At 35.4% G+C, this 11,146-nt stretch overlaps 1 protein-coding gene across 3 annotated transcripts in view; it reads left to right on the plus strand.

Moving 5' to 3' along the window:
* The window catches only part of ATR (ATR serine/threonine kinase), a 91,736-nt gene that overhangs the window by 49,472 nt on the left and 31,118 nt on the right, over window positions 1–11,146 (plus strand). For all 3 annotated transcript variants that reach the window (XM_059163874.1, XM_059163876.1, XM_059163877.1), the window contains 4 exons: window positions 1,767–1,977; window positions 4,665–4,843; window positions 7,586–7,750; window positions 8,800–8,891. In XM_059163874.1, coding sequence (XP_059019857.1) covers window positions 1,767–1,977; window positions 4,665–4,843; window positions 7,586–7,750; window positions 8,800–8,891 — 647 coding nt within the window. The remainder of the gene's footprint in view (window positions 1–1,766; window positions 1,978–4,664; window positions 4,844–7,585; window positions 7,751–8,799; window positions 8,892–11,146) is intronic.

An 11,146-nucleotide genomic window follows, 5' to 3' on the forward strand; every position in this document is an offset into this window, starting at 1 on the left:
ATAGGGGAGGGAGGGGCACCTGAGTGGCTCAGTGGGTTAAGCCTCTGCCTTTGGCTTAGCTCATGATCCTAGGGTCCTAGAATCGAGCTCAGGGGGGAGCCTATGTCTCCCCCACCCCCCGCCGCCTGCCTCATTACCTACTTGTAATCTCTCTCTCTCTCTGTCAAATAAATAAATAAAATCTTTTTTAAAAAAAAGGATAGGGGAGGGAGAATATTTTACTTTTTGTTTTACTATACTTTGTAAAGTTTCTTTTTTTAATCACATACATATAACATTTCTTTTTAAAAAAAAGTTTTTTTTTCCCAGATTTATTTACTTATTTGAAGGAGAGAGAGGAAATAGGATTAGGGGGAAAGACAGGGGAAAGGGTGTCCAACACAGGGCTGAATGCAGAGCCCAATGTAGGGCTTGATCCCATGACCCTCCAATTATGACCTGAACCAAAAGGATCAAGAGTTGGATGCTTAACCAATGGAGCCACCCAGGTGCTCCCCAAAATGATTATTTTTAATAGCATAAGTAGCATATTACTATGTTCTTAATGTAAATATTTGAATTATACAAATGAAAGTGTACCCTTTGACTACCATTCCTGATCTCATATCTCCAGAGATCATCATTGATACTAATTTGAAATGTATATTTTCAGGGGCACTTGGGTGGCTCAGTTGGATAAGCATCTGCCTTCAGCTCAGGTCACAATCCCAGGATCCTGGAATGGCGCCCTGCCCACATCAGGCTCCCTGCTTGGCAGGGAGTCTGCTTCTCCCTTTCCTGCTAATCCCCCCCCGCTTGCACACTCTCTCTGTGTCAAATAAATAAATAAGATTTTTTTTTTTTTTTAAAGATTTTATTCATTCATTTGACAGACAGATCACAAGCAGCAGAGAGGCAGGCAGAGAGAGAGGAGGAAGCAGGCTCCCTGCTGAGCAGAGAGCCCGATGCGGGGCTTGATCCCAGGACCCTGGGATCATGACCTGAGCCGAAGGCAGAGGCTTTAACCCACTGAGCCACCCAGGCGCCCCAATAAATAAGATCTTAAAAAAAAATTTTTTTGATGTGTAGATATTTTCTTTTTTTTTTCTTTTCAAATTAGTGGGGTTTTTTTTAAGATTTTGATTGATTGATTTATCAGAGAGAGAGAGCACACAAGCAGGCAGAGTGGCAGGCAGAGGCAGAGAGAGAAGCAGGCTCCCGCTGAGCAGGGAGCCCAATGTAGGACTCCATCCCAGGACCCTAGGATCATGACTCAAGCCGAAGGCAACAGTTTAATCCACTGAACCACCTAGGCATCCCGTTGTGTAGATATTTTCAAACCTTTTTATTTTTTAATGCAGTTCGTTCTATTTAAGTTTTTCGATGATATCATTGTAGGTATTTTGCAACTTGCCATTTTTTTAATATATATTTATTGAGCCAACTTTTTTTTTATTAATGCTGTATAGTATAATCCTTCCATTTTGTAGTTGTACTGTAGTTTAACTATTACCATAATAATAATTTCCAATTTTTTTGTCCTTACAATGCCATTGTATGCATTATGGTGATTCTTACTTGTGAAAGCATTTGTGTGTGTGTGTTTAAGGTGTATTCCAAAAAAGAGAACCATTGGTTTATATGGTATTGTACATTTAAAATTTTATTAGAGACTAAATTCATATCTTCTGCTTATAGTTGCCTAAGAGTGCTTGGTCTCACATGTAAGATAATAGCAAAATGATACTACATGATGCATTATTAACCATAAAATGAATTCTTTTTAGGTTTATGCAGAAATTATGGCAGTTCTAAAGCATGATGATCAACATACCATAAGTACCCAAGACAGTGCATCTGATCTGTGTCAGCTCAGTACACAAACTGTGTTCTCCATGCTTGACCATCTCACACAGTGGGCAAGGCACAAATTTCAGGCACTGAATGCAGAGAAATTTCCTCAAAGCAAATCAAACAGAGATAAATTAGACTCAGTAGGTGAGTCATAACTTGTGTTTATTTTCTTCTCTTAGTTATTAACCAGTTAGCTACCTCCTTATCAATTCTGTAATTTAAGCATTAGCTTTTTAAAAGATCTATGTTTGTTTTCCTGCATATTTCCTCCTACCCCCTGAGGTAGCCCTTTCACCAAGAAAAAACCAGAATTTATAGTCAGAAAACTTCTCTTTAAATTCTACTCTCAAAAAAAAAAAAACAAAACAAATTCTACTCTCACTACCTTAGGCAAGACAGATGCCTAATTTTTCTTTGTATAACACAGGATTACTATTATTTTCCTTAGAGGACTGAGGATTAAATGAAATGGTGAATATATAAATTGTAAAATGTGAAATAAATGACATGTTAATATTGTTAATAATTGACCCTTCACTGCTAAACTGTTTACTCCATGTCTCCTCAGTGTACTGTGTATATTTATTGTGTCCCCTCAGTGTACTGTGTATACACGTATCTAAACATACAAGCATATACATACATATATATGTAGTATTCTTTATCCTTTTTTGCTTATGAGATACTCTGTGATCTTTTTCACAGGTAAGTTTTAAATTTCAGAAGAGCTGTTAATTTCATTTCATGACCTATTTTTCTACTTTCTATTCATTTCATTTTTTTGTTTTTCCTGTCTCTGGTAGTGTTTGATATCCAGAGGTCTCTCCAAATATGCTTAATACACATTACAGCATTACACCCTGCTATACCAAATATATGCAGTTTTTTTCCTGTGATATTACAACTCCCACTAAGGTGACTAAAAGTGGAATCTTATTAGAGTTAAAAATGCCCCAGGATAGAAGCATTTAATGAGCAGAATCATTATCATTCTGCTTCTGTATATCTCAGCTATTTGAAAGGAAATCACGTTTTGCCACCTAGACTTTGAGAGTAATTGAAAAATTGACTGTTTAACAATCCTTAGAGACCTTCACTTACGGAGTTCTCAGTTTGTGTCTCCCTCTTGTCCATATATGTGAGGAAAACACATACAGTCCTATTGTTAAGCACAATCGCTGATTTTTATAAAAGTTTTTGGACTTGCAAACAAATACTTGGGGGATTGTTTTCCTGAGGACTGTGGCTGCTTATTAATATGTTTTCCATTGATTTAACAATTTGATGTTTATTCCTGTTTCTGCATGTGTAAATGGTTCTATAAAACCAAATACAGGGGCGCCTGGGTGGCTCAAGCCACTGCCTTCAGCTCAGGTCATGATCTCAGTGTCCTGGGATCGAGCCCTGCATCAGGCTCTCTGCTCAGGGGGGAGCCTGCTTCGTCCTCTCCATCGGCTTGCCTCTCTGCCTACTTACAATCTCTCTCTCTATGTCAAATAAATAAATACAAATATTTAAAAAACAAACAAATAAATAAATAAATAAAACCAAATACAACCTCTGTTGCCATTCCTACTAACATTAACATTACAAGGGAAATACACTAGCTTTTAAGAATAACATTTGTAATGGTTCAAAAATAAAATATTTTTAACATTTCTCATAATTTGATCTACAAATTTTGATTGAATCAAGGACTTATTTTAAATATAATCGCTTTTAAATTTACCATCTTGATTTTTAAAATTTTGAAGAAACTTATTTTTGTTCCCTGTTCTGTACATACTGTTATGAATTGCTGCTAAAATTTATAAGTTTTAAATAAGAATTCATAAATTGGACTGTCCTCATTTTGAAGCTTCCAATTTAAGTCTTTTCTTAGATTCTTGAAAAAAAAGTACCCTAAGGTATTCGTGATTTTATTTCAATGGCACTTCTACTTTGAATTTTCATTAAAACAGTTGTATTGTTTATGTGGCAACAGAGGAAAAAAGTAGATTGTTAACAATTCTAAACTTTAAAAAGAAGCTATTTTGTAATTCTGCTTTTTCCCTACTGTTACACTTTATCAGTGTTTTTACAATTATCATTAATAAATCATCTTTGTATCTGTTATGTCATCTTTGTGTCTTTTCAACACTTAATACAGATTTACTCTTTTTTTAGTTTTTTAAAAATTTTTATTTAAATTTTAGTTACTTAACACAGAGTGTAATATTAGTTTCAGGTGTACAATATAGTGATTCAGCACTTCCATATATTACCCGGTGCTCATCACAGGTGCACTCCTTAGCTCCCATCATCTATTTCATCCATCCCTCAAGCCACCTCTCCTCTGGTAACCATCAGTTTGTGCTCTAAAGAGTCTGTTTCTTGGTCTGCTTCTCTCTTTTTTCCCCCCTTTGTTCATTCGTTTCTTAAATTCCACATATGAGTGAAATGATATGGTATAATACAGATTTACTTTAATCCTCACAACAACATTGTAAGGAAGGCAGGACAATATTCGTATTGCCGTTTTATATATGAGGAAACAAGCTCAAGTAAGTTAAATATTCCAAGTAAGGTGAGTGATAATGGTGGAGTTGGAGCAAGAATGCTCTGAATAATTCTCTGGTAGTTACATTCTAAGTATGAAACTCTAATATATTTGGATGAATTTATTTAGTGAACTAAATTGAATTTCAATAAATTAGAATTTAAATGTATTTAAGTAATTATTGTATTTACTGTATTTAAATATAATTAGAATTAAATGTATGTGTAAATCGACAGTCTTAAAATTTCATTTTATAAGTCTTTAATCACTCAATTGTCTTTTTATAATCTAGTATCTACTGCGGATTATGAAGACTATCAGAGTGTAACTCGTTTTCTAGACCTCATACCTCAGGATGCCCTGGCAGTAGCTTCCTTTCGCTCCAAAGCATATACACGAGCTGTAATGCACTTTGAATCATTTATTACAGAAAAGAAACAAAATATTCAAGAGCATCTTGGATTTTTACAGGTTTGAAATTAATACAGTAAATTTAATGATACTTAACATTTCCAGTATTTTTTGTTTATGTTCATTTTATTGAGTGTTTTAGGTGCTGTGCTAGCTACTAGATATTTATAAGCACTTTAGAAGCTTACAGATTAGTAGCGAGAGATAAACATCAATTTGGTGTTGGGTGATATAGCTGTTGTCCTCAGGAAGGGCACTTAGGTTATCCTCTGTGTGGAATAGGGTAGGAGATGGGAGTGAGCAAGAGGTCAGTATGGGCTTCTTAGAGACAATGTCTAAGCTGGGTCTCAAAGAATGGATGGTAGATAGGTGAAAGAAGGAGGTAAGATATTTCAGAGGCATCTGTTTGGAGTTGGGAAAAAATGTGGTTTGGGCTAAAGAGTAAAGTGTCAGTTTGGTAATGGCAGAGGACAGATAAAGATTTGGGCAGAGGAAGTATACAACATAGAGGACCTTTTAAATTGTCCAAAATTCTTAGAGGATTTTAACCAGGGAAGTGCTGTGGTCAAAATGGTATTTTAGCTAAATGACTATGACTGTCATGGAGGGAAAGTTTGAAATAGCAATGATGCAAGAGAAGCAGGCCACTGTTATTCTTAGGAGATATGTGACCCTGAATTTGGGGTGGGTAGGAAGGGGGATGTGCTGGTTGTAACAGGAATTGGGCATGACGGTGCTGGTGAAATAATGGTTTAGGTGATAGTATTTTGATTGTGTAGGGAAGGAAAAAAAGGGGAAGGTGGGGCTAATACAGGGGATTAAATAAGAGGTCAAAATAAGACTTTTTTTTAAATCAAAAACACAAAGTAGTGAGAAACCGAAAAATTAGTAGCTTAAAAAAGACTATAAGTCTTTTTTTTTTTTTAAGTTTCCATTATTCATTTAAGTAATCTCTACACTCAACATGGGGCTCGAACTCATAATCCTGAGATCAAGAGTTTTATGCTCCTCCTACTGTGCCAGCCAAGCACCCCAGTAGCTTGTCGTCTTGGGATGAATATTAGCCTTCTCCTGTCTTTATTTTTCTTCTTGCCTAGCTTTGAGCCTATTGTTCTTTATTAAAATCATTTCCTTACAAAGATGTTCACCCTTATCTTTCTTAATCTGTGTGATACTTACTTTGTAAAATATTGTCCTTGGATAAACTCCCCCATCTGTCTTGCCAGTGTCTTGCATTTAAGCAGTTGAACATTGTTGGAGAAACGTCACAGTGGATTTTTAACTGCTTTTACTTTAAGTTTGTAATCTGTGACCTCAGCAGGACTCTTTAATACTGCCTTCAGTCCATCTATGTTTCTTAGTAAGCCTACCTTGTTGCTCTTCAGGATGAGCATTTTTTCTCCTTTCTCAGCTTCTACCTTACTCACTCTGAACTAGTAGTCTTGTTTTATCATCTTTGAGAAAATGGAAGCTAGATGTCCACCACATTTGAAAATACACTGACTTTTGCACCATATCCTTTTTTCTTTTCTTAAGTTATTCCTAACGAAGGATCCTTCCCTGTCAAAATTCAGTCTTTGTGTTTATGTTCTTGATTTCAGTCCTCCAATGTTTTTGCTTTCTCTAGTATCAGTAATTTATCTTCCTCAACTGCAGTATATAGACATGCTCTTGTATCTTCCATCTTAATTTTAATAATTCCCTTGGTCATACATTCTCCTTCAGATACTGCCCATCTCTCTGTCCCCCTTTATAGCCAGTTTTAAAAGAACTGTTTCTGTTCTCTGTATTCACTTTACTTCCCATTCATTGACCATTCCAACAAGACTTTTCTCTATTCCACTGATACTGCTCTTGCTAAGAAAATCAATTGCCTCCATGTTACCAAATCCAGTAAATGTTTCCCATTTCTCATTTTCTTAATCTCACAGAATCATTTGACCATTCCTTTATCATTAAGACATTTGCTTTTGGGACACCTGCGTGGCTCAATGGGTTAAAGCCTTTGCCTTAGGCTTGGGTCATGATCTCAGGGTCCTGGGATCGAGCCCCACATTGGGCTCTCTGCTCAGCAGGGAGCCTGCTTCCCCCTCTCTCTCTGCTTGCCTCTCTGCCTACTTGTGGTCTCTTTCTGTCAAATAAATAAATACAATATTTTAAAAAAAGATGTTTGCTTTTATTTCATGGCTTCTGGGACGTCACACTGTCCAGCTTCCTGTAAACTAGCCTGGTTTCTCTTCTCAGTTTCGTTTGTTCCTTCTTCCTCTATTAATATGGAAGCACTCCAGTTTCCTTCCCTTCCCCTGTTTTCTCCTCCCTCACCCTGTTCATTCACTAAATCATGCCCTTTTCTGAGTCTTTAAAAAACATCTTTGTACTGATTGCTGCCAAATTTTTATCTTAAACCTGAGTATCTCTGTCAAACTCAGATTTGAGGCATCTCTATATCAATATATTAAAATACTTACTTAAAAATTTTGTAACACTTATAAACTTTATTCAACAGAATTTATCATAAGTTGGATTAAAGAGAGTTCAGGACCTTGCTGTTCTTTATAACTCATCAGTAACAATTACTAATGTAGATTTGCATTTACATAGAACAAAGGTGTTAAAATAATAGGATGCCTGGAAATTGGCTTTTTGTAAGTTTATTGTGAAGTTTGCCTTGAAACAAATACCGTTGCTTTGAGAAAAATTCTCATATGCTCTCTTCTCATAAACTGGTCATCTTAATAGTTTTATTTCTAGTTGTGTTTTTTTCTTCCTCTTATTTAATTGTTTTGTTATGGTTGAACAAAGAAATTGTATGCTGCTATGCATGAACCAGATGGAGTAGCTGGAGTAAGCGCAATTCGAAAGGCAGAACCATCTCTGAAAGAACAGATCCTTGAACATGAAAGCATTGGCTTACTGAGGGATGCTACTGCTTGTTATGACAGGGCTATTCAGCTAGAACCAGACCAGGTAAGATAATAAACGAAATGCAACATAATGAAAAGGCCCTGAACTAGGAACTCTGGAAATCTTTGTTTCAGTACTGTCTCTATTAGTGTCACAATGTGTCTAGAAAATAGTTAATCATCTCTGAGCTTGAGTTTCCTGATTCATAAAATCAAAGATGTGAGATGATCCCAATAATTCCTTCAATGCCGAGTTTCTGTGACCTCAGAAAATCCCTCAAATGAATGAGGTTTGTTGAGGATTATATTTGTATTAAGCTGTGTGTCCAGTTACTCAAATGTATACAATTTTAGTATGCAATAAAAAGTATAACACGTGTGTCAATTTTTTAATAATAATTGTGATTCTCTACAGCCTAGGAAACATTTTCACATTTTATATGCCCCCTACTATCATCTGTGAATTTCTGAAATGATCCCTTAGAATCAATAAGCTATAATTATAATGAGGGCATGTTAATATATCTCATGTTTACAAGGATAGGAAGAGAGTTTAGAATTATTGATTTATAATCTTGGCTTAGATTCTCTGTAATCGTGGATTATTGCTTTTTGTTGTATTTGACATGTTCACTTTCTCAAAAGCTCAATGTACAAGGTCTTTATTTGTCACAATCTTGTTTTCAATTTTAAAGAATACTGCGTTGTCCTATGTAATTTTTAGTTACTGACGCCCTAAATCTGTATTAATGTTATTGTGAACTTGGAGTTTCAATTTTTGTGTGAGAAATAGTATTGCCTATAATCTTTAAATAAAATATTAAAGAGTACTTCTTACTTTTATATTTGATTTGAACCAAAAATTAGAGTGAATCTGGAAAAAAATAATTCAGTCTGAGAATTTTTTAGGTTGTGTATGTATTTTTTTAATATTCACATGTGTTAGGTTATTGTTGGGCACTTTGCCATTAGGCCAAGCAAGTCAGTGGCTGAACAAATAATAATATTTGTTAAGCAAATAATACATTTTAATGAATATCAGTTAAACTGTCCTTGTTTCCTAAGGTGTATTTGAAATGATCATTGCTATTTTAAATATTTTTAAATTTCTAGATCATTCATTATCATGGGGTAGTGAAGTCCATGTTAGGTCTTGGTCAGCTGTCTACTGTAATCACTCAGGTGAATGGAGTACATGCTAACAGGTAAAATTTTTAAAGAATGATTTTCTTTTGTTATTATATCTGAATGGGAAAATTTTAATTAGTGAATTGAGTTGATATAATTATTGAAGAAATGAAATCTTTTTTATGTTTTCATGGTGTTGGAGATACAAAAAAAATATTTTTTTCTACTTTGCTGTAAGTTGATTTAGCACTTAACAGCTCATCTTCTGTCCCAAGAGTCAACCTTGAATTATATTTGCTTTAAGATTGAAACCTTCCAAAGCTCACTTGGTGTTGGTGAGGCTCATAAGAATGTATCCAAAAAGTATCTAAGCTCTGTCTACATTATCAACTCCAGTTATTTTCTATGTTGGGGAGGGGAAAACCTTGTTACTGATTTGTAGAACATCACTCCAGATTGTGTGGGTTGATTTTTCCCTAAAGGATTGATAAAAATGAAAGCTGCCTTCCTTTGCTAAAGAAAATGGGTTTGTTACAGCAAACCGAATGATGGAAAAAAGTAGTACGTATGTGTAATACAGATTAAGGCTACACAGGTCTTTTGGTCTGAGGAGTAACTGTGAAGGTTGGTTCTGCTCTTGAAGCTGTCTTGCTTTGAGAGCTAGAAGACGTACTTCTTGTTAAATTTACCAGATGCCGACTGACAATTATGGGCAGTGAGATCTGATCAAAAGGATGGTATCTTGGTTAACAAAACAGTTAAAAAAAACTGGCCACGGTTATTAGTTAGGACTCTCAAAACAGTTCTTCTGAGTATAGTTTTTTGTTTTTGTTTTTTAGAGATTTTTATTTATTTGTCAGAGAGAAAGAGAGAACATGCACAAGTAAGGGGAGCAGTAGGCAGAGGGAGAACCAGGCTCCCCGCCGATCAAGGAGCCTGATGTGGGACTTGGTTCCAGGACCCTGGGATCATGACCTGAGCCAAAGGCAGCTGCTTAATCAACTGAGCCACCCAGATGTCCCCTAAGTATAGTTTCTGTAATTCCAACCTGTTTGTAAAAACCACAGTTATATAATGTTTGAGAACAGAGAAGCTCAGTTTTAATCAGATGGTTTCACAGTAATGGGATTTATGAAATGAGGGAAGAAGCTTTGCAGAGGCAGAGAAAGAGTGATTATATGTTTTAGATGTTTCTCTAGGTTAGTTGAGAGACCTTATAATTACTTTGGGAAGATTTGTTTGTCATGGCTCAAGCCTAGGTGTCAGGTTTCCTAATAATGCATGCTGGACAGTTAGACTCCTCTTGTCTTCTTTTTGGAGCCTCTCGATCTTTGAGCTGTGAAAAGTCAAGTGTCAATATTCGGTCGAGATTTTTCTGTCCTGTTGGATCAAATGGTTGTTGAGGGCATGTATTTTCTTTGGGGAGAATATTTGCATTTAAGCAAATATTTAAAATTATTAACTGTATTACTATTTTTTTTAAAGGTTTATTTATTTGACAGATGGAGATCACAAGTAGGCAGAGAGGCAGGCAGAGAGGGGGGCGGGAAGCAGACAGCCTGATGTGGGTCTTAATCCCAGGACTCAGAGATCATGACCTGAGCCGAAGGCAGAGAGAGGCTTAACCCACTGAGCCACCAAGGCACTCCGACTGTATTACTGTTTTTCATTTATGTATTCTTATGGATAAGTTCTCACAGCCTGATCTTCACTGCCTTTTAGTACTTCTTGGTATAATGCTTCTTATGACACATCCCCTCTAGATAGCAAATCCCGCTAATTCTACTCAGATTTTTTTCTTAAAATTTTGATATTTTGGCACCTGATGATGAGTTTATAAAGTTATTCACAACTGGACTTTCAAAAACTACATTTCTAATATATTCTATCCTTGTTATATTGTTTTTGGTGTAATTTGTATTTAGAAGGAAGGTAGTCAGTATTTATGCTGCTATAAATAAGTTTTGTTTTGTTTTTTTCCAGTAAAAGCTTGACTCATTTATTAAATTTTTAAAAATGTGTTTAACTACAGAAAGAGCAAGGAAGACTTTTAAGGACATTGATCCTTGCCTCTCTGATTCTTCTACCGTGTTTATAATATGAGAATATGTGTATCTTTCAGTGTTATTAAATAATTAAATGGAAAAATGTGCTTAGCCCGATGTGTAGCATATAGCAGATAACTCAAATGGTGTAATTGATAAAAAGGAAATATGGGGAAAGTCTACCTTCTTCTGTGCAGACATGATATAAAATATCACTACCCCATCTTAATGTCACATAAGTAGAATGCTTAGAAAAAATAATTACTAATAGTATACCAGTTTTACAA

The sequence above is a fragment of the Mustela lutreola genome, chromosome 2, assembly GCF_030435805.1.
Source record: "Mustela lutreola isolate mMusLut2 chromosome 2, mMusLut2.pri, whole genome shotgun sequence".
NCBI classification, from domain to species: domain Eukaryota; kingdom Metazoa; phylum Chordata; class Mammalia; order Carnivora; family Mustelidae; genus Mustela; species Mustela lutreola.